Here is a 24,022-nt window from a genome sequence, read left to right as displayed (position 1 = left end):
GACGCGTCATATTACTTTTAAAACCACGGAAATAGTTCATGGTTTTTCCCCCGTTCATTTTTCACATTTGGAATTTTACAAAAGAAATTCAATTTATTGTTACTTTGGCGTGACATTTTGATAGCCGTGTAATTCTCTCTCGGACAAGGTGCATTTTATCAATATATTCGCCTCAATTTACTCTCAAATTCGCAATGATAATTATTGATAAAAAGTTACCTTGTCCGAGAGAGATTTGCATGGTTATCAAAACATCACGCCAGGGTAAGCCTCTGTAACCAACTTCACATAGCCCCCCCCCCCCCAGAAGAAAGGCACACGGACACCAACACCTCAGGTTGACTTGGTTTTAATCTGCAGTAAAATATATATAAAACAGTGAAGACACGCATTAACAGGACGGTCAGAGCCACACGTTCATTCACTGCTCTCAGAAAATCTCTCTCGGACTGAAGAGCGGGCAGACCAACTTTCCAAATAAGGGAGAAGCACTCGAAACCCACTAGTTGTTCTTTCAAAGAAAATAGTAAATCCGAAGATCTCTCGTATTGACAACCTTACTACAATGGCAGCAAATATTTTTATGAATTCGACAACACATAACGAAACTTTATATCACACCTTATCCTGAAGTGAATGGTTTCACCCACTACTCTACCCGCGACCTGCGGTGTTCTTTGATATCTACATTGCGCATGAGGTTGATGGAAACTCTTATTAAATGTTCACTTTGTCACACCTACACGAAACACAGACCTTATAGTTCTAAAAATCCCTGATGGAAAAATGATTGGTGTAAAAACGATTGGAACCATTTCCGGGTTTTATGACTCCTTACTGTGGTACTCAATAGCCTTGATCTAGATCAGTCATTTTGTCGTAGCCCTGAACCAGCTCACCTGATTCACCCAGGCAAGGGCTTGATGATTAGTTGATAAGTTGAATCAGGTGCGAAAGATCAAACACATGTGGAAAATCTCAATTGCACACTCCTCACTTCCTCTCTCCCTTCTCTAAACCCATTGGAGTTTTGTCATCCAATGGGGTTTGAGGAAGGAGGTGAGTGCAGTATGGAACATTGAGCAATGGTGGAAGCATTGTGTGAATCTGTTGTTTCGAGTACAGTTGGTGAGAATGACTGGAGGATGGTAAAGAAGAGTGGAGTAAAAAGGGCTGGAAATTAACAGCAGTTTGTGGTTGGAGTGTGATTCACAAGCAATTCCTGGACCACCTCACTCCCCTAGACCTCCTCACCTTCCTGGACCACCTCACCCTCCTGGACCTCCTCACCCTCCTAGACCACCTCACTCCCCTAGACATCCTCACCCTCCTGGACCACCTCACCCTCCTAGACCACCTCACCCTCCTGGACCTCCTCACCCTCCTAGACAACCTCACCCTCCTAGACCTCCTCACCCTCCTAGACCTCCTCACCCTCCTGGACCACCTCACCCTCCTGGACCACCTCACCCTCCTAGACAACCTCACCCTCCTGGACCTCCTCACCCTCCTAGACCTCCTCACCCTCCTGGACCACCTCACCCTCCTCGACCACCTCACCCTCCTAGACCTCCTCACCCTCCTGGACCACCTCACCCTCCTGGACCACCTCACCCTCCTAGACCACCTCACCCTCCTCGACCACCTCACCCTCCTAGACCTCCTCACCCTCCTGGACCACCTCACCCTCCTGGACAACCTCACCCTCCTAGACCTCCTCACCCTCCTAGACCTCCTCACCCTCCTGGACCACCTCACCCTCCTAGACCACCTCACCCTCCTGGACCTCCTCACCCTCCTAGACAACCTCACCCTCCTAGACCTCCTCACCCTCCTGGACCACCTCACCCTCCTCGACCACCTCACCCTCCTGGACCACCTCACCCTCCTAGACCTCCTCACCCTCCTCGACCACCTCACCCTCCTAGACCTCCTCACCCTCCTAGACCTCCTCACCCTCCTCGACCACCTCACCCTCCTAGACAACCTCACCCTCCTGGACCACCTCACCCTCCTAGACAACCTCACCCTCCTAGACCTCCTCACCCTCCTAGACCTCCTCACCCTCCTCGACCACCTCACCCTCCTAGACCTCCTCACCCTCCTAGACCTCCTCACCCTCCTGGACCACCTCACCCTCCTAGACCTCCTCACCCTCCTGGACCACCTCACCCTCCTCGACCACCTCACCAAACTAAACTAGACAGTAAACTACTTTTTGTGGACCGAGGGTCATTTTGTAAAGCTCTAATACTACTGGAGTAAATGATAAACTCTTGTTTATCCTTTTATAATTTGTTTTTTCATTGTCATCTTGTTTTACACATTCAGTCATCTTGTTTTAATGAAATTGTGATTTAAGGTGGTGAATGGGGACATTTAAGTAAAATGGTAGAGGATGTGATTGTGTGTGTGTGTGTGTGTGTTTCCACTTTGAGGTGAACATCAGACCACATCCTCTATAATAAGTATAAAGAGAGAGATCAGAGAGCTTCACAGCACAGTAGACTTTGAACTACTGAGGTTACATCAGAGTTAAATAACCATGATCCTCTCCACTGCAGCCAGTTTCTGGACCTCTACCATGATCCTTCTATATCTGCACTCAGGTAGGTGTGTGTTTATGTTTATGTTATCCGATAAATATATATATTATTATTTCTCTAATTAGTTACTGTTGGTGTTTTGTCCCTGCTCCTAGGTGACTGTGCAGAGATCATTGGTGGAAAGGAGGTGAAGCCTCACTCCTTACCCTACATGGCTCTACTGGAGGACAACAAAGGAAACAAAATGTGTGGAGGAATCCTGATCCACCAGCAATGGGTCTTGACTGCAGCCCACTGTACTGAGTAGGTCCAATATCTGTCACGCCCTGACCATAGAGAGCCCTCGGGGTTCTCTATGGTGTTTTAGGTCAGGGTGTGACTAGGGGGGTTTCTAGGTATTATATTTCTATGTTGGTGTGTGTATGGTTCCCAATTGGAGGCAGCTGATATTCGTAACCTCTAATTGGGGATCATACTTAGTGTGTCCTTTTTCCCCACCTGCATTGTGGGATGTTGTATTGTATTAGTGCCCATGTGCTTGATGTATTTCACGATCGTTATATCTTTGTTGTTTTGGAAGTCTCACTATCATTAGAATGTTGAACTCTACTCACCCTGCGCCTCAGTCCAATTATTCATACGAAGGTCGTGACAATATCAGTGTTGTTGTCCTTGTACAGATGCTGTCACTGTAATGGTTTGCTTAGCAACTCTGTCTCAAATGTTAGATTAGTTTACGTTGTGCTTCTGAGATTGTGTCATTGTAGTTGTTGGGCTGCTTCCTTCATCTGATCTAACCAGAAGGTTGTGTTTCTGTCTGAAGCATCAACAAGGTGTTTCTAGGGGTCCACTCCATCAAACAGGAGGAGAAGGACACTAGACAGGTCCGTAAGGTTAAAGGTCGCATCCCTCATCCCTATTATGATCCCGGATTCAAAGTCAACGACATCATGCTACTGAAGGTCAGTCACTACTGGTGTCAGACATTATTCACATCTAGAGACAGGTGAAGGTCAGTCACTACTGGTGTCAGACATTATTCACATCTAGAGACAGGTGAAGGTCAGTCACTACTGGTGTCAGACATTATTCACATCTAGAGACAGGTGAAGGTCAGTCACTACTGGTGTCAGACATTATTCACATCTAGAGACAGGTGAAGGTCAGTCACTACTGGTGTCAGACATTATTCACATCTAGAGACAGGTGAAGGTCAGTCACTACTGGTGTCAGACATTATTCACATCTAGAGACAGGTGAAGGTCAGTCACTACTGGTGTCAGACATTATTCACATCTAGAGACAGGTGAAGGAGAATTGACACAGCCTTCTTTTCAGTTGGATAAGAAAGTAAAGCTGACTACGGCAGTGAGACCTCTAGCGCTACCTGTCCCTCTGGCAGACGTCCAAGCAGGGACCGCCTGCTCAGTGTCTGGATGGGGAGCCACCAAGAACAATGCTAAAACCATGTCTGACGTCCTGAAATCTACCAACGTCACCGTGATCGACAGGAGGAAGTGTAACTCTGCAGACTACTACAACATGACCCCAATCATCACCTACAACATGCTGTGTGCCGGGTCTGTGGACAAAACCAGGGTGGACTCATGTCAGGTGTGTGTGTGCATGTCAGAGGAGGCTGGTGGGAGGTGCAGTAGGAGGACGGACTCATTGTAACAGCTGAAATGGAGTTATTGGAATGGTGTCAAACACATCAAACATGTGGAACCCACATGTTTGACTCCGTTCCATCGATGCCATTACAGCCATTACAATGAGCCCATTCTCCTAAAAGTCCTCCTACCAGCCTTTGTGTGTCAGTGGTACTCGCTGATAAAGTTGTAATATATTTTGCAGGGAGCCAATGATCAATCATTGATACATGAGTTAAACTTTACATATTGTTTGTAAATGACAAAGTAATCATGTATGAATTGATGTGCTGTGTGTTTCAGGGAGACTCCGGTGGCCCGTTGGTGTGTGGAGGTGAACTAAGGGGAGTCGTGTCGTTCGGTACAAAATGTGGCATCAAGACCAAACCTGGGGTGTACACACTCATATCAAACATGTACGTTGATTGGATAAACAAAACCATGAGGAAGTCACTGATTGACTGATGCCTGCTTTCTCAGGCTTTCCTTAATAATTGTGAAATGATTTAATATTTACTGAATTTGAATTATAGCTCATGTACTGGAAGCTGTAAAGTATGTTTGATCTCTTGCCAAGCTGTGTGTGAATAAGTGCAGTGATGTAATGTAAACATGTGATGTAAGTACAAAATGGGAAAATATGGATATTGAATTTGCTCACTAAAATTAAAATGTGAAAACAAACAGACATTTCAGGTGTTTTACTATCCTTTTAAATGGACTACTGTGTATTCAACCTGACATGTCAAGTCTTGTACTAGTTGAAAATAAATCACATGTGATAGTTCAAGACTGGAAGTGTCGTCTTTCTAAACATGAAAATAACACAGTGAGAAACGTCTTTCATCTGAAACACCACTCTTCCTGTCACCGTCTCAACCTTAACCACTCAACCTTAGTAGGCTACAGAAACAGACACATCCTCAGGGCCCGACGTAGTCATCGGGAAGAACTGTTATAGAACCGCCATCGTCATACATGAGGTCCAATCCAATGATGTGTATAAACCCTGGAGGGAGTGGTTCTAGAATTCATTGGACAACATCTAGTAAGCCATACTATACACATTAAAAAGATTTTAAAAACTGTAGAAATCATTAGGTGAATATCCCAGCTAATCACAACACTGACAGGTAAGTAATATTGCCAAACACAATCGTTCCACTATTACTGCAGATATATTATGGACATTTTCAGAAATTACAACGCAAAAATAAAAATGAATCCTATGGGTAGCACCTTCAATACATGCATTTCTACAGCCCTCAAAGTATATTTTTACAGTGGAGTACCAAAAATGGCTTTGCGGTGGCTTGAAAACAGCGCCCTCTTGTCGTCTGGTGTTTAACAAAACCAAATAAAAAATTGTCACATGCGCCTCAAACAAGTTGTAGACATTAACGTGAAATTCTTACTTACAAGCCCTTAACCAATAATGCAGTTCAAGAAATAGAGTTAAGAAAATATTTACTAAATAAAATGTACATTTAAATATAAAGTAACACAATAAATAACAATAACGGGGCTATATACAGGGGGTACCGGTACCGAATCAATGTGCGGAGGTACAGGTTAGTTGAAGTAATTTGTACATGTAGGTAGGGGTAAAGTGACTATGCATAGATAATAAACAGCGAGTAGCAGCAGTGTAAAAATAATGGGGGGAGGGGGTGTCAATACAAATGGTCCGGGTGGCCATATGATTAATTGTTCACTAGTCTTATGGATTGGGGGTAGAAGCTCTAAAGGAGCCTTTGGACCAAGACTTGGCGCTCTGGTACAACTTGCCGTGATGTAAGAGAGAGAACAGTCTATGACTTGGGTGACTAGAGTCTTTGACAATTTTCTGGGCCTTCAATACAGGACTAAGATCGAATCGTACTACACCGGCTCTAACGCTCATTGGATGTGGCAGGGCTTGCAAATCCATTACAGACTACAAAGGGAGCACAGCCGAGAGCTGCCCAGTGACACGAGCCTACCAGACGAGCTAAACTACTTCTATGCTCGCTTCGAAGCAAATAATACTGAAACATGCATGAGAGCACCAGCTGCTCCGGGAAGACTGTGATCACGCTCTCCGCAGCCGATGTGAGTAAGACCTTTAAACAGGTCAACATTCACAAGGCCGTAGGGCCAGATTAATTATCAGGACATGTACTGCAAGCATGCGCTGACCAACTGGCAAGTGTCTTCACTGACATTTTCAACAGCTCCCTGTCCAAGTCTGTAATACCAACATGTTTTAAGCAGACCACCATAGTCCCTGTGCCCAAGAACACTAAGGTCACCTGCCTAAATGACTACCGACTTGTTGCACTCACGTCTGTAGCCATGAAGTGCTTTGAAAGGCTGGTCATGGCTCACATCAACACCATCCTCCCAGAAACCCTAGACCCGCTCCAATTTGCATTCTGCCACAACAGATCCACAGATGATGCAATCTCAATCGCACTCCACACTGCCCTTTCCCACCTGGACAACAGCTCAGCGTTCAACACCATAGTGCCCTCAAAGCTCATCAATAAGATATGGACCCTGGGACTAAACACCTCCCTCTGCAACTGGATCCTGGACTTCCCGACGGGCCGCCCGCAGGTGGTTTGGGTAGGTAACAACACATCTGCCACGCTGATCCTCAACACGGGGGCCTTCAGGTGTGCGTGCTCAGTCCCCTCCTGTACTCCCTGTTCACTCATGATCGCACGGCCAGGCACGACTCCAACACCATCATTGAATGTTCCGATGACACAACAGTGGTAGGCCTGATCACCGACAATGAGACAGCCTATAGGGAGGAGGTCAGAGAGGTCAGAGCACGCCCCCATTCTCATCGACGGGGCTGCAGTGGAGCAGGTTGAGAGCTTCAGGTTCCTTGGTGTCCACATCACCAACAAACTAACATGGTCCAAGCACACCAAGACAGTCGTGAAGAGGGCATGACAAAGCCTATTCCCACTCAGGAGACTGAAAATATTTGGCATGGGTCCTGAGATCCTCAAAAGGTTCTACAGCTGCACCATCGAGAGCATCCTGATTGGTTGCATCACTGCCTGGTATGGCAACTGATCGGCTTCTGACCGCAAGGCACTACAAAGGATACAAAGCCAAGCTTTCTGCCATCCAGGACCTCTATAACAGGCGGTGTCAGAGGAAGGCCCTAAAAATGTCCAATGACTCCATCCACCCTAGTAATAGACTGTTCTCTCTGCTACCGCACGGCAAGCTGTACCGGAGTGCCAAGTCTAGGTCCAAGAGGCTTCTAAACAGCTTCTACCCCGCCAAGCCATAAGGCTCCTGAACATCTAGTCAAATGGCTTCCCAGACTATTTGCAGTGCCCCCCCACCCCCTCTCACCACCTCATTACACCACTGCTACTCTCTGTTGTCATCTATGCATAGTCACTTTAATAACTCTACCTACATGTACATACTACCTCAAATAACCAGTGTCCACGCACATTGACTCTGTATCGGTTCCCCCCCCCTGTAACGGTGTTCCTCCTCCTCTTCATACGAAGAGGAGGAGTAGTGATTCGACCAAGGCGCAGCGTTGTGATATGACATGATATTTATTTAAACAAGACGAAAACAAACTATACTTGACTAACTAACAAAACAATAAACGATGTAGACTGACCTGAACGTAAGAACTTACATGTAACACGAAGAACGCACAAACCGGGAAAACAGACTACACAAAAACCGAACGAACAAACATACCGAAACAGTCCCGTGTGGCGCAACATACACAGACACGGAAGACAACCACCCACAACAAACAGTGTGAAAACACCTACCTTAATATGACTCTCAATCAGAGGAAATGACAACCACCTGCCTCTAATTGAGAGCCATATCAGGTCACCCTTTAAACCAACATAGAAACAGAAAACATAGACTGCCCACCCAAACTCACGTCCTGACCAACTAACACATACAAAACTAACAGAAAACAGGTCAGGAACGTGACATAACCCCCCCCTTAAGGTGCGAACTCCGGGCGCACCAGCATAAAGTCTAGGGGAGGGTCTGGGTGGGCATCTGACCACGGTGGTGGCTCAGGCTCTGGGCGAGGTCCCCACCCCACCATAGTCAATCCCAGCTTACGTCTCCCCCTCCGACTGACCACCCTCCTATTACACCCACTTAATTTACAGGATAACATGAAAATAAGGGGCAGCACCGGGACCAGGGGCAGCACCGGGATAAGGTAGCTCAGGACAGAGAGGTAGGTCAGGATAGAGAGGTAGCTCAGGATAGAGGGGCAACTCCGGGCTGAAGGGCAGCTCCGGACAGAGAGACAGCTCTGGACTGAGGGGCAGTTCAGGATTAATGGCAGCTCTGGGCTGACGGCTCTGGACGCTCATGGCTGGCTGACGGCTCTGGACGCTCATGGCTGGCTGACGGCTCTGGACGCTCATGGCTGGCTGACGGCTCTCGACGCTCATGGCTGGCTGACGGCTCTCGACGCTCATGGCTGGCTGACGGCTCTCGACGCTCATGGCTGGCTGACGGCTCTCGACGCTCATGGCTGGCTGACGGCTCTCGACGCTCATGGCTGGCTGACGGCTCTGGACGCTCATGGCTGGCTGACGGCTCTGGACGCTCATGGCTGGCTGACGGCTCTGGACGCTCATGGCTGGCTGACGGCTCTGGACGCTCATGGCTGGCTGACGGCTCTGGACGCTCATGGCTGGCTGACGGCTCTGGACGCTCATGGCTGGCTGGCGGCTCTGGACGCTCATGGCTCGCTGGCGGCTCTGGACGCTCATGGCTCGCTGGCGGCTCTGGACGCTCATGGCTCGCTGGCGGCTCTGGACGCTCCTGTCTGGTTGGCGGCTCTGGCAGATCCTGTCTGGTTGGCGGCTCTGGCAGATCCTGTCTGGTTGGCGGCTCTGGCAGATCCTGTCTGGTTGGCGGCTCTGGCAGATCCTGTCTGGTTGGCGGCTCTGGCAGATCCTGTCTGGTTGGCGGCTCTGGCAGATCCTGTCTGGTGAATGGCTCTAGCGGCTCCTGACTGACTAACGGCTCTGACGGCTCGGGACAGACGGGCGGCTCTAATGGCACGGGACAGACGGATGGCTCAGACGGCACTGGGCAGACGGATGGCTCAGATGGCGCTGGGGAGACGGATGGCTCAGATGGCGCTGGGGAGACGGATGGCTCAGATGGCGCTGGGGAGACGGATGGCTCAGATGGCGCTGGGGAGACGGATGGCTCAGATGGCGCTGGGGAGACGGATGGCTCAGATGGCGCTGGGGAGACGGATGGCTCAGATGGCGCTGGGGAGACGGATGGCTCTGGCCGGATGAGGCGCACTGTAGGCCTGGTGCGTGGTGCCAGAACTGGAGGCACCGGGCTAAGGACACGCACCTTCAGGCTAGTGCGGGGAGCAGGGACAGGGCACACTGGACTCTCAAAACGCACTATGGACCTGGTGCGTGGTACCGGCACTGGTGGCACCGGGCTGAGGGCACGCACATCAGGACGAGTACGGGGAGAAGGAACAGTGTGTACAGGGCTCTGGAGACGCACAGGTGGCTTAGTGCGTGGTGCCGGAACTGGAGGCACTGGGCTGGAGACACGCATCATAGGGAGAGTGCGTGGAGGAGGAACAGGGCTCTGAAAACCCACTGGAAGCCTGGTGTAGGCACTGGTAGTACTGGGCTGGGGCGGGGAGGTAGCGCCGGAAATACCGGACCGTGCAAGCGTACTGGCTCCCTTGAGCATTGAGCCTGCCCAACCTTACCTGGTTGAATGCTCCCCGTCGCCCGACCAGTGCGGGGAGGTGGAATAACCCGCACCGGGCTATGTAGGCGAACCGGAGACACCATGCGTAAGGCTGGTGCCATGTAAGCCGGCCCGAGGAGACGTACTGGTGGCCAGATATGTAGGGCCGGCTTCATGACATCCGGCTCAACGCTCAATCTAGCCCTACCAGTGCGGGGAGGTGGAATAACCCGCACCGGGCTATGCACACGTACAGGAGACACCGTGCGCTCTACTGCGTAACACGGTGTTCGCCCGTACTCCCGCTCTCCACGGTTAGCCTGTGAAGTGGGCGCAGGTCTCCTACCTGCCCTTGGCCCACTACCTCTTAACCCCCTCCCAAGAAATTTTTGGGTAGTACTCACGGGCTTTTCGGGCTTCCGTGCTAGACGCGTCCACTCATAACGCCGGTTTTGGGCTTGATTCTCCGGCCTCCAGCCTTGCTTCCTCCTCATATCGCCGCCTCTCAGCTTTAGCTGCCTCCAGCTCCTCTTTGGGGCGGCGATATTCTCCTGGCTGCGCCCAGGGTCCTTTGCCTTCTAGGTCTTCCTCCCATGTCCATTTCTCCAAATAATTCAGCCTCTCCTGTTGTTGCTGCTTGGTCCTGGATTGGTGGGTGGTTCTGTAACGGTGTTCCTCCTCCTCTTCATACGAAGAGGAGGAGTAGTGATTCGACCAAGGCGCAGCGTTGTGATATGACATGATATTTATTTAAACAAGACGAAAACAAACTATACTTGACTAACTAACAAAACAATAAACGATGTAGACTGACCTGAACGTAAGAACTTACATGTAACACGAAGAACGCACGAACCGGGAACACAAAAACCGAACGAACAAACATACCGAAACAGTCCCGTGTGGTGCAACATACACAGACACTGAAGACAACCACCCACAACAAACAGTGTGAAAACACCTACCTTAATATGACTCTCAATCACTCTCAATCAGAGGAAATGACAACCACCTGCCTCTAATTGAGAGCCATATCAGGTCACCCTTTAAACCAACATAGAAACAGAAAACATAGACTGCCCACCCAAACTCACGTCCTGACCAACTAACACATACAAAACTAACAGAAAACAGGTCAGGAACGTGACACCCCCTGTATATTGTCTCGCTACTGTTATTTTACTGCTGCTCTTTAAATACTTGTTACTTTTATCTCTTATTCTTATCTATATTTTTTTTTAACTGCATTGTTGGTTAGGGGCTCGTAAGTAAGCATTTCACTATAAGGTCTACCTGTTGTATTCGGCTCATGTGACTACTACACTTTGATTTGATTTGATTTGACATCTGTTCATACATTAGAATCCATCCATGTAGTTTCTGAGAAACGGGACGGTTTAGTTTCATCTCAGATCTCATCACAATGACAGTCATGGTTTGTCAAGAACGCTGTGGTTTCACCGTATGGGGGTCTGTGGTGAGTCTGCCATCAAAGCATTTCATCATATCAGCCATTTTTCTGAACTTACTGGCACTAACCCTATCCCTGCAACCAAGTGTCAGAGATGCTAGCTAGTGGATAACCTGAGACACACTTCTTCAGGCTGTGGTTGTAAATAAGAATGAGTTTTTCATTGACCTGCCTGGTAAATTAAAAGGTAAAAATGAAAAAAGGGAATAAACGTTGGAGATAATTAAACCACCCTTGTACGACACAGAAACAGCTTTTTTTATGGATGTGTCGTGTGCTTTCACATTTCATCAGTGAAGCTGGAAGCTGATGGACAAGCTGATTGATAGCTGACGATGTTGAGGTAATAAAGATAACTCGTCTCGGTAAAACAACAGCATTTGGTGTTAAAGCATGCTGCTAAACAGGAAGTTCAACAGGAAGCTACAAACGGCACCCTATTCCCTGTGTGCATTACTTGACCAGGACCCATATGGATTGGGGGTCATTTGGGACACACGTCCCTTGTTAGTGTGAGATACATCTGAAGAAAACCAATGGTCTTTGCAGATGCAGATAGGAGCCAGAAGGAAACCCTGACTGTGTCTGTGGGTTAGTTTACTGGCAGCCTGTGAGCTACAGGGGGGGGGGGGGGGATGTCAGAGAGCTGCACAATACAGGCAGGCAGTTATGCTGACTCAGTGTTTCAGGGTAGTTAGTGAGTTAGTGAACCACTGTGTGAGAGGAAACTAGCGAGATGGGGGCTGGGGCGGGGGGGTTGGAGGTCTTCAGTTTCACAATCACTGATAGGCTTGGTTTTCCACTGAGTGCCTCACGCCTCAATCTGCCCAGTGTTATGGGAATTGGTCATGATCACACAGTGCGTGTATACTGGATCCTGGACTACTGTCACTGTGGGGATGACGTCATCGATGCACTTATTGATGATGCCAATGACTGATGTGGTGTACTCCTCAATGCCATCGGAGGAATCACGGAACATATTCCAGTTTGTGCTAGCGAAACAGTCCTGTAGTTTAGCATCTGCTTCCTCTGACCACTTTTTATTGATCTCGTCACTGGTGCTTCCTGGTTTATTTGTTGCTTGTAAGCAGGAATCAGGAGGATATAATTATGGTCAGATTTGCCAAATGGAGGGCGAGGGAGAGCTTTGTATGCGTCTCTGTGTGTGAAGTAGAGGTGGTCCACACACATTTAACATGCTGATAGAAATTTGGTAAAACGCATTTAAGTTTCACCTGCATTAAAGTCCCCGGCTACTTGGAGCGGCGCCTCTGGGTGAGCGTTTTCTCATTCAATGCTGTCTTAGTGCCAGCCTCTGACTGAGGCGGTATGTAAACAGCTACAAAGAATACAGATGAGAACTCTCTCGGTAGGTAGTGTGGTCTACAGCCTATCATGAGAAACTCTACCTCAGGCGAGCAATAGCTCGAGACTTCCTTAGATATCGTGCATCAGCTGTTGTTTACAAAAATACATAGACCGCCGCCCCTTGTCTTACCAGACGCCGCTGTTCTATCCTGCCGGTACATCGTATAACCAGCCAGCTGTATGTTGGTAAATACAGAGACCGCCCCCCCAATGGTCATGCTAGTCCCTCATAGGTCACCCCCCCCCCCCAATGGTCATGCTAGTCCCTCATAGGTCCCCGTCCCCCCCCCCCCAAATGGTCATGCTAGTCCCTCATAGGTCATCCCCCCCACCCCAAATGGTCATGCTAGTCCCTCATAGGTCATCCCCCCCCCCCCCCCCCCAATGGTCATGCTAGTCCCTCTATGGTCATTCCCCCCACCCCAATGGTCATGCTAGTCCCTCTATGGTCATTCCCCCCACCCCAATGGTCATGCTAGTCCCTCTATGGTCATTCCCCCCACCCCAATGGTCATGCTAGTCCCTCTATGGTCATTCCCCCCACCCCCTCAACAGTCTTTACTCTGGCTCCACCCCAATTGACATTTATTTATTCATCACTTACAGTTGTTATGATGTATATAGTGGGGTATATAGTGATGTATATAGTAATGTATATAGTGGTGTATATAGTGATGTATATAGTGATGTATATAGTGGTGTATATAGTGGTGTATTTAGTGATGTATATAGTAATGTATATAGTGGTGTATATAGTGATGTATGTTCTGATGTATATAGTGATGTATATAGTGATGTATATAGTGATGTATATAGTGATGTATATAGTGGTGTATATAGTGATGTATATAGTGATGTATATAGTAATGTATATAGTGATGTATATAGTGATGTATATAGTGGTGTATATAGTGATGTATATAGTGATGTATATAGTGATGTATATAGTGGTGTATATAGTGGTGTATATAGTGATGTATATAGTGATGTATGTTTTGATGTATATAGTGGTGTATATAGTGGTGTATATAGTGATGAATATAGTGGTGTATATAGTGATGTATATAGTGGTGTATATAGTGGGGTATATAGTGATGTATATAGTGATGTATATAGTAATGTATATAGTGATGTATATAGTGATGTATATAGTGATGTGTATAGTGATGTATATAGTGATGTATATAGTGGTGTATATAGTGGTGTATATAGTGATGTATATAGTGGTGTATGTTTTGATGTATATAGTGGTGTATATAGTGGTGTATATAGTGGTGTATATAGTGGTGTATATAGTGATGTATATAGTGGTGTATGTTTTGATGTATATAGTGGTGTATATAGTGGTGTATATAGTGGTGTATATAGTGGTGTATATAGTGATGTATATAGTGATGTATATAGTGGTGTATATAGTGATGTATATAATGATGTATATAGTGGTGTATATAGTGGTGTATATAGTGATGTATATAGTGATGTATATAGTGGTGTATATAGTGGTGTATATAGTGATGTATATAGTGATGTTTATAGTGGTGTATATAGTGGTGTATATAGTGGTGTATATAGTGGTGTATATAGTGATGTATATAGTGGTGTATATAGTGATGTATATAGTGGTGTATATAGTGGGGTATATAGTGATGTATATAGTGGGGTATATAGTGATGTATATAGTGGTGTATATAGTGATGTATATAGTGATGTATATAGTGATGTGTATAGTGATGTATATAGTGATGTATATAGTGGTGTATATAGTGGTGTATATAGTGATGTATATAGTGGTGTATGTTTTGATGTATATAGTGGTGTATATAGTGGTGTATATAGTGGTGTATATAGTGGTGTATATAGTGATGTATATAGTGGTGTATGTTTTGATGTATATAGTGGTGTATATAGTGGTGTATATAGTGGTGTATATAGTGGTGTATATAGTGATGTATATAGTGATGTATATAGTGGTGTATATAGTGATGTATATGATGATGTATATAGTGGTGTATATAGTGGTGTATATAGTGGTGTATATAGTGATGTATATAGTGATGTATATAGTGGTGTATATAGTGGTGTATATAGTGATGTATATAGTGATGTATATAGTGGTGTATATAGTGGTGTATATAGTGATGTATATAGTGATGTATATAGTGGTGTATATAGTGGTGTATACAGTGATGTATATAGTGGTGTATATAGTGGTGTATATAGTGGTGTATATATTTATGTGTACAGTGATGTATATAGTTATATAACTCACTACTGAGGAATGCAGTGTAGACCTGACTAGACCTGGTCCTAGATCAGTGGAGCTCCTTACTGAAGAATGCAGTGTTGCTCTGGCGTCCTGACTAGAACTGGTCCTAGATCAGTGGAGCTCCTTACTGTAGAATGCAGTGTTACTCTGGCATTCTGACTAGAACTGGTCCTAGATCAGTGGAGCTCCTTACTGTAGAATGCAGTGTTGCTCTGGCGTCCTGACTAGAACTGGTCCTAGATCAGTGGAGCTCCTTACTGTAGAATGCAGTGTTGCTCTGGCATTCTGACTAGAACTGGTCCTAGATCAGTGGAGCTCCTTACTGTAGAATGCAGTGTTGCTCTGGCGTCCTGACTAGAACTGGTCCTAGATCAGTGGAGCTCCTTACTGTAGAATGCAGTGTTGCTCTGGCATTCTGACTAGAACTGGTCCTAGATCAGTGGAGCTCCTTACTGTAGAATGCAGTGTTGCTCTGGCATTCTGACTAGAACTGGTCCTAGATCAGTGGAGCTCCTTACTGTAGAATGCAGTGTTGCTCTGGCATCCTGACTAGAACTGGTCCTAGATCAGTCGAGCTCCTTACTGTAGAATGCAGTGTTGCTCTGGCATCCTGACTAGAACTGGTCCTAGATAAAGAATAGCAGCTCTACCTGCCAACTCCACCAGCTTTTCTTGATAGTATAAAGTTTAGTGCGGATGATGAATACAAGCTGCTGACAGTATGTGTTATTAGTATTGATACACACTTGATTTTTATCTCAAGACAAACCTGTATAAATATAAATGCAGGTTTTTAAAAAGTATTGATGAGTATTAAGAATGATTAAATATTCAAGCTGCTCCTTTTGACAAGTCTCCATTGAAAAATAGGTATGCTGACCTTATTATTTATGAAAAACGTAAATATTATAGACCACACATTGTCAGTCGGCATGATATTAATGCTTGGCATGGAAACAGTGCTCCTACCTGTCTGTCTAAGACAATAAATTTACATAATTTTGTATCTAATAAAGTACGCATTTTATAAACACTAAACATAGGATTCATCCCCAAATGGCTCCCTACTCCCTACGTTGTGCACTACTTTTGACCATGGTCCATGGGGAAGTAGTGCACTACTTTTGACCAGGGTCCATAGGGAAATAGTACACTACTTTTGACCAGGATCCATGGGGAAATAGTGCACTACTTTTGACCAGGGTCCATAGGGAAGTAGTGCACTACTTTTGACCAGGGTCCATAGGGAAATAGTACACTACTTTTGACCAGGGTCCATAGGGAAGTCGTGCACTACTTTTGACCAGGGTCCATGGGGAAGTCGTGCACTACTTTTGACCAGGGTCCATAGGCAAGTAGTGCACTATGTAGTGAATAGGGTGCCATTTGTGACTCAAAGGGGAAATAACGAGTGAAAGGTGAAACCTCTGTAAATGATGTAACTTGTTTAACTGAGTCATTGGGTTTTCATACGAATGGAATGACTTCGTTGTTGGCATTCTGTCTCTACTATTGGTGAAAATAATCTCTTCTTCAACAGACTGAGTGGGCTAACAGTGTAACGATGTACTTCTATACTAGAGACTAAACTACACAGTAAACCACTTTTTGTGGACCGAGGGTCATTGTGTAAAGCCGTAAAACTACTGGAGTAAATGATAAACTCTTGTTTCTCCTTTTATAATTTGTTTTGTCATCTTGTTTTACACATTCAGTCATCTTGTTTGAATGAAATTGTGATTTAAGGTGGTGAATGGGGACATTTAAGTAAAATGGTAGAGGATGTGTGTAAAGGTCTGGGTGTAGCTGGTGCAGAGGTGTCAGGCGCAGGACAGCAGAGATGAGTAATAAAAGTAACTTAACTCAAAATTACCAAATACATTAAGTAAAACCAAGCCCACACAAAAGGACCGAAGTACCAAAAACAAACACGCACAAAAACGATGGGGAAAACAGAGGGTTAAATAATGAACATGTAATTGGGGAATTGAAACCAGGTGTGTAAAACAAAGACAAAACAAATGGAAAATGAAAAGTGGATCGGCGATGGCTAGAAGGCCCGGTGACGTCGACCGCCGAACGCCGCCCGAACACGGAGAGGGACCGACTTCGGTGGAAGTTGTGACAAAGTGATCGTATGCGTGTGTGTGTGTGTATGTGTGTGTGTGTGTGTGTGTGTGTGTGTGTGTGTGTGTGTGTGTGTGTGTGTGTGTGTGTGTGTGTGTGTGTGTGTGTGTGTGTGTGTGTGTGTGTGTGTGTGTGTGTGTGTGTGTGTGTGTGTGTGTGCATGCTTGTATGTTTCCACTTTGAGGTGAACATCAGACCACATCCTCTATAGTAAGTATAAAGAGAGAGATCAGAGAGCATCACAGCACAGTAGACTTTGAACTACTGAGGTTACATCAGAGTTAAATAACCATGATCCTCTCCACTGCAGCCAGTTTCTGGACCTCTACCATGATCCTTCTATATCTGCACTCAGGTAGGTAGGTGTGTGTTTGTGTGTGTTTATGTCAAATCAAATCAAATGTTATTTGTCACATACACGTGTTTAGCATGTTAATGCGAGTGTAGCGAAATGCTTGTGCCTCTAGTTCTGACAGTGCAGTAATAACAAGTAATATCTAACAATTTCACAACAAATACCTAATACACACAAATCTAAGTAAAGTAATGGAATTAAGAATATATAAATATATGGACGAGCAATGTCAGAGAGGCATAGACTAAGATACAGTGGAATACTATAGAATGCCGTATATACATATGAGATGAGTAATGCAAGATATGTAAACATTATTAAAGTGGCATTATTAAAGTGACTAGTGTTCCATTCATTAAAGTGGCCAATGATTTCAAGTCTGTGTATGTAGGGCAGCAGCCTCTCTGTGCTAGTGATGGTGGTGTGCATGTGTGTGTGTGTGTGTGTGTGTGTGTGTGTGTGTGTGTGTGTGTGTGTGTGTGTGTGTGTGTGTGTGTGTGTGTGTGTTATTATTATTTCTCTAATTAGTTACTGTTGGTGTTTTGTCCCTGCTCCTAGGTGACTGTGCAGAGATCATTGGTGGAAAGGAGGTGAAGCCTCACTCCTTACCCTACATGGCTCTACTGGAGAACAACAAAGGAAACAAAATGTGTGGAGGAATCCTGATCCACCAGCAATGGGTCCTGACTGCAGCCCACTGTACTGAGTAGGTCCAATATCAGTGTTGTTGTCCTTGTACAGATGCTGTCACTGTAATGGTTTGCTTAGCAACTCTGTTTCAAATGTTAGATTAGTTTACGTTGTCCTTCTGAGATTGTTTCATTGTAGTTGTTGGGCTGCTTCCTTCATCTGATCTAACCAGAAGGTTGTGTTTCTGTCTGAAGCATCAACAAGGTGTTTCTAGGGGTCCACTCCATCAAACAGGAGGAGAAGGAGACTAGACAGGTCCGTAAGGTTAAAGGTCGCGTCCCTCATCCCTGTTATGACCTCGGATTCAAAGTCAACGACATCATGCTGTTGAAGGTCAGTCACTACTGGTGTCAGACATTATTCACATCTAGAGACAGGTGAAGGTCAGGCACTACTGGTGTCAGACATTATTCACATCTAGAGACAGGTGAAGGTCAGTCACTACTGGTGTCAGACATTATTCACATCTAGAGACAGGTGAAGGTCAGTCACTACTGGTGTCAGACATTATTCACATCTAGAGACAGGTGAAGGTCAGGCACTACTGGTGTCAGACATTATTCACATCTAGAGACAGGTGAAGGTCAGTCACTACTGGTGTCAGACATTATTCACATCTAGAGACAGGTGAAGGTCAGTCACTACTGGTGTCAGACATTATTCACATCTAGAGACAGGTGAAGGTCAGGCACTACTGGTGTCAGACATTATTCACATCTAGAGACAGGTGAAGGTCAGGCACTACTGGTGTCAGACATTATTCACATCTAGAGACAGGTGAAGGTCAGTCACTACTGGTGTCAGACATTATTCACATCTAGAGACAGGTGAAGGTCAGTCACTACTGGTGTCAGACATTATTCACATCTAGAGACAGGTGAAGGTCAGTCATTACTGGTGTCAGACATTATTCACATCTAGAGACAGGTGAAGGTCAGTCACTACTGGTGTCAGACATTATTCACATCTAGAGACAGGTGAAGGTCAGTCACTACTGGTGTCAGACATTATTCACATCTAGACACAGGTGAAGGTCAGTCACTACTGGTGTCAGACATTATTCACATCTAGAGACAGGTGAAGGTCAGTCACTACTGGTGTCAGACATTATTCACATCTAGAGACAGGTGAAGGTCAGTCATTACTGGTGTCAGACATTATTCACATCTAGAGACAGGTGAAGGTCAGTCACTACTGGTGTCAGACATTATTCACATCTAGAGACAGGTGAAGGTCAGTCACTACTGGTGTCAGACATTATTCACATCTAGAGACAGGTGAAGGTCAGTCACTACTGGTGTCAGACATTATTCACATCTAGAGACAGGTGAAGGTCAGTCATTACTGGTGTCAGACATTATTCACATCTAGAGACAGGTGAAGGTCAGTCACTACTGGTGTCAGACATTATTCACATCTAGAGACAGGTGAAGGAGAATTGACACAGCCTCCTTCTTTTCAGTTGGATAAGAAAGTAAAGCTGACTACGGCAGTGAGACCTCTAGCGCTACCTGTCCCTCTGGCAGACGTCCAAGCAGGGACCCCCTGCTCAGTGTCTGGATGGGGAGCCACCGAGAACAATGCTAAAACCATGTCTGACGTCCTGAAATCTACCAACGTCACCGTGATCGACAGGAGGAAGTGTAACTCTGCAGACTACTACAACATGACCCCAATCATCACCTACAACATGCTGTGTGCCGGGTCTGTGGACAATACCAGGGTGGACTCATGTCAGGTGTGTGTGTGCATGTCAGAGGAGGCTGGTGGGAGGTGCAGTAGGAGGACGGACTCATTGTAACAGCTGAAATGGAGTTATTGGAATGGTGTCAAACACATCAAACATGTGGAACCCACATGTTTGACTCCGTTCCATCGATGCCATTACAGCCATTACAATGAGCCCATCCTCCTAAAAGTCCTCCTACCAGCCTTTGTGTGTCAGTGGTACTCGCTGATAAAGTTGTAATATATTTTGCAGGGAGCCAATGATCAACCATTGATACATGAGTTAAACTTTATATATTGTTTGTAAATGACAAAGTAATCATGTATGAATTGATGTGCTGTGTGTTTCAGGGAGACTCCGGTGGCCCGTTGGTGTGTGGAGGTGAACTAAGGGGAGTCGTGTCGTTCGGTACAAAATGTGGCATCAAGACCAAACCTGGGGTGTACACACTCATATCAAACATGTACCTTGATTGGATAAACAAAACCATGAGGAAGTCACTGATTGACTGATACCTGCTTTCTCAGGCTTTCCTTAATAATTGTGAAATTATTTAATATTTACTGAATTTGAATTATAGCTCATGTGCTGGAAGCTGTAAAGTATGTTTGATCTCTTGCCAAGCTTTGTGTGAATAAGTGCAGTAATGTAAACCTAAACATGTGATGTAAGTACAAAATGGGAAAATATGGATATTGACTTTGCTCACTAAAATGTGAAAACAAACAGACATTTCAGGTGTTTTACTATCCTTTTAAATGGACTACTGTGTATTCAACCTGACATGTCAAGTCTTGTACTAGTTGAAAATAAATCACATGTGATAGTTCAAGACTGGAAGTGTCGTCTTTCTAAACATGAAAATAACACAGTGAGAAACGTCTTTCATCTGAAACACCACTCTTCCTGTCACCGTCTCAACCTTAACCACTCAACCTTAGTAGGCTACAGAAACAGACACAACCTCAGGGCCCGACGTAGTCATCGGGAAGAACTGTTATAGAACCGCCATCGTCATACATGAGGTCCAATCCAATGATGTGTATAAACCCTGGAGGGAGTGGTTCTAGAATTCATTGGACAACATCTAGTAAGCCATACTATACACATTAAAAAGATTTTAAAAACTGTAGAAATCATTAGGTGAATATCACAGCGAATCACAACACTGACAGGTAAGTAATACTGCCAAACACAATCGTTCCACTATTACTGCAGATATATTATGGACATTTTCAGAAATTACAACGCGAAAATAAAAATGAATCCTATGGGTAGCACCTTCAATACATGCATTTCTACAGCCCTCAAAGTATATTTTTACAGTGGAGTACCAAAAATGGCTTTGCGGTGGCTTGAAAACAGCGCCCTCTTGTCGTCTGGTGTTTAACAAAATCAAATAAAAAATTGTCACATGCGCCTCAAACAAGTTGTAGACATTAACGTGAAATTCTTACTTACAAGCCCTTAACCAATAATGCAGTTCAAGAAATAGAGTTAAGAAAATATTTACTAAATAAAATGTACATTTTTAAAATATAAAGTAACACAAATAACAATAACGGGGCTATATACAGGGGGTGCCGGTACCGAATCAATGTGCGGAGGTACAGGTTAGTTGAGGTAATTTGAATATGTAGGTAGGGGTAAAGTGACTATGCATAGATAATAAACAGCGAGTAGCAGCAGTGTAAAAAAAGGGAGGGGGTGTCAATACAAATAGTCCGGGTGGCCATATGATTAATTGTTCACTAGTCTTATGGATTGGGGGTAGAAGCTGTTAACGAGCCTTTTGGACCAAGACTTGGCGCTCTGGTACAACTTGCCGTGGTGTAAGGGAGAGAACAGTCTATGACTTGGGTGACTAGAGTCTTTGACAATTTTTTGGGCCTTCAATACAGGACTAAGATCGAATCGTACTACACCGGCTCTAACGCTCGTTGGATGTGGCAGGGCTTGCAAACCATTACAGACTACAAAGGGAAGCCCAGCCGAGAGCTGCCCAGTGACACGAGCCTACCAGACGAGCTAAACTACTTCTATGCTCGCTTCGAAGCAAATAATACTGAAACATGCATGAGAGCACCAGCTGCTCCCGGAAGACTGTGATCACGCTCTCCGCAGCCGATGTGAGTAAGACCTTTAAACAGGTCAACATTCACAAGGCCGTAGGGCCAGATGAATTATCAGGACATGTACTGCGAGCATGCGCTGACCAACTGGCAAGTGTCTTCACTGACATTTTCAACAGCTCTCTGTCCAAGTCTGTAATACCAACATGTTTTAAGCAGACCACCATAGTGCCTGTGCCCAAGAACACTAAGGTCACCTGCCTAAATGACTACCGACTTGTTGCACTCACATCTGTAGCCATGAAGTGCTTTGAAAGGCTGGTCATGGCTCACATCAACACCATCCTCCCAGAAACTGGATCCTGGACTTCCCGACGGGCCGCCCGCAGGTGGTTTGGGTAGGTAACAACACATCTGCCACGCTGATCCTCAACACGGGGGCCTTCAGGTGTGCGTGCTCAGTCCCCTCCTGTACTCCCTGTTCACTCATGATCGCACGGCCAGGCACGACTCCAACACCATCATTGAATGTTCCGATGACACAACAGTGGTAGGCCTGATCACCGACAATGACGAGACAGCCTATAGGGAGGAGGTCAGAGAGGTCAGAGCACGCCCCCATTCTCATCGACGGGGCTGCAGTGGAGCAGGTTGAGAGCTTCAAGTTCCTTGGTGTCCACATCACCAACAAACTAACATGGTCCAAGCACACCAAGACAGTCGTTAAGAGGGCATGACAAAGCCTATTCCCACTCAGGAGACTGAAAAGATTTGGCATGGGTCCTGAGATCCTCAAAAGGTTCTACAGCTGCACCATCGAGAGCATCCTGATTGGTTGCATCACTGCCTGGTATGGCAACTGATCGGCTTCTGACCGCAAGGCACTACAAAGGATACAAAGCCAAGCTTTCTGCCATCCAGGACCTCTATAACAGGCGGTGTCAGAGGAAGGCCCTAAAAATGTCCAATGACTCCATCCACCCTAGTAATAGACTGTTCTCTCTGCTACCGCACGGCAAGCTGTACCGGAGTGCCAAGTCTAGGTCCAAAAGGCTTCTAAACAGCTTCTACCCCCCCAAGCCATAAGACTCCTGAACATCTAGTCAAATGGCTTCCCAGACTATTTGCAGTGCCCCCCCACCCCCTCTCACCACCTCATTACACCACTGCTACTCTCTGTTGTCATCTATGCATAGTCACTTTAATAACTCTACCTACATGTACATACTACCTCAAATAACCAGTGTCCACGCACATTGACTCTGTATCGGTTCCCCCCTCTGTATATTGTCTCGCTACTGTTATTTTACTGCTGCTCTTTAAATACTTGTTACTTTTATCTCTTATTCTTATCTATATTTTTTTGAAACTGCATTGTTGGTCAGGGGCTCGTAAGTAGGACTAGCATGACCACTGGGGGGGGGGGGGGGGGTGACCATAGAGGGAGCAGCCTGACCATTGGGGGGGGGGGGGTGTCCATTCACAATACGAATTATAATAAACATAAAATACACGTTTTTTCCAACAAGTCTGCTCATACATTAGAATCCATCCATGTAAGTAAGCATTTCAGCATCTCACTGTAAGGTCTACCTGTTGTATTCAGCATTTCACTGTAAGGTCTACCTGTTGTATTCAGCATCTCACTGTAAGGTCTACCTGTTGTATTCAGCATTTCACTGTAAGGTCTACCTGTTGTATTCAGCATCTCACTGTAAGGTCTACCTGTTGTATTCAGCATTTCACTGTAAGGTCTACCTGTTGTATTCAGCATTTCACTGTAAGGTCTACCTGTTGTATTCAGCATTTCACTGTAAGGTCTACCTGTTGTATTCAGCATTTCACTGTAAGGTCTACCTGTTGTATTCAGCATCTCACTGTAAGGTCTACCTGTTGTATTCAGCATTTCACTGTAAGGTCTACCTGTTGTATTCAGCATCTCACTGTAAGGTCTACCTGTTGTATTCAGCATTTCACTGTAAGGTCTACCTGTTGTATTCAGCATTTCAC

General features: G+C 45.5%; 2 protein-coding genes across 2 annotated transcripts; both read left to right on the top strand.

The window, feature by feature from the left end:
* The first annotated feature begins 1,027 nt into the window (after nucleotides 1-1,027).
* LOC139544918 (granzyme A-like) lies at nucleotides 1,028-4,985 on the top strand. The gene is made up of 6 exons (XM_071352119.1): nucleotides 1,028-1,059; nucleotides 2,565-2,609; nucleotides 2,702-2,849; nucleotides 3,370-3,508; nucleotides 3,885-4,160; nucleotides 4,502-4,985. Exons 1-6 carry the CDS (start codon nucleotides 1,041-1,043, stop codon nucleotides 4,661-4,663), a joined length of 789 nt encoding a protein of 262 aa, XP_071208220.1. The 5' UTR covers nucleotides 1,028-1,040; the 3' UTR covers nucleotides 4,664-4,985.
* A 12,314-nt stretch (nucleotides 4,986-17,299) lies between these two features.
* LOC139545941 (granzyme A-like) lies at nucleotides 17,300-20,772 on the top strand. The gene is made up of 5 exons (XM_071354211.1): nucleotides 17,300-17,521; nucleotides 18,080-18,227; nucleotides 18,406-18,544; nucleotides 19,674-19,949; nucleotides 20,291-20,772. Exons 1-5 carry the CDS (start codon nucleotides 17,458-17,460, stop codon nucleotides 20,450-20,452), a joined length of 789 nt encoding a protein of 262 aa, XP_071210312.1. The 5' UTR covers nucleotides 17,300-17,457; the 3' UTR covers nucleotides 20,453-20,772.
* Nucleotides 20,773-24,022: the final 3,250 nt, after the last annotated feature.

This window comes from Salvelinus alpinus, chromosome 19 (assembly GCF_045679555.1).
Source record: "Salvelinus alpinus chromosome 19, SLU_Salpinus.1, whole genome shotgun sequence".
In the NCBI taxonomy this organism is placed as follows: Eukaryota; Metazoa; Chordata; class Actinopteri; order Salmoniformes; family Salmonidae; genus Salvelinus; species Salvelinus alpinus.
The sequence above is the reverse complement of the archived record's forward strand: the minus strand, read 5'-3'. Positions and strand labels throughout refer to the sequence as shown.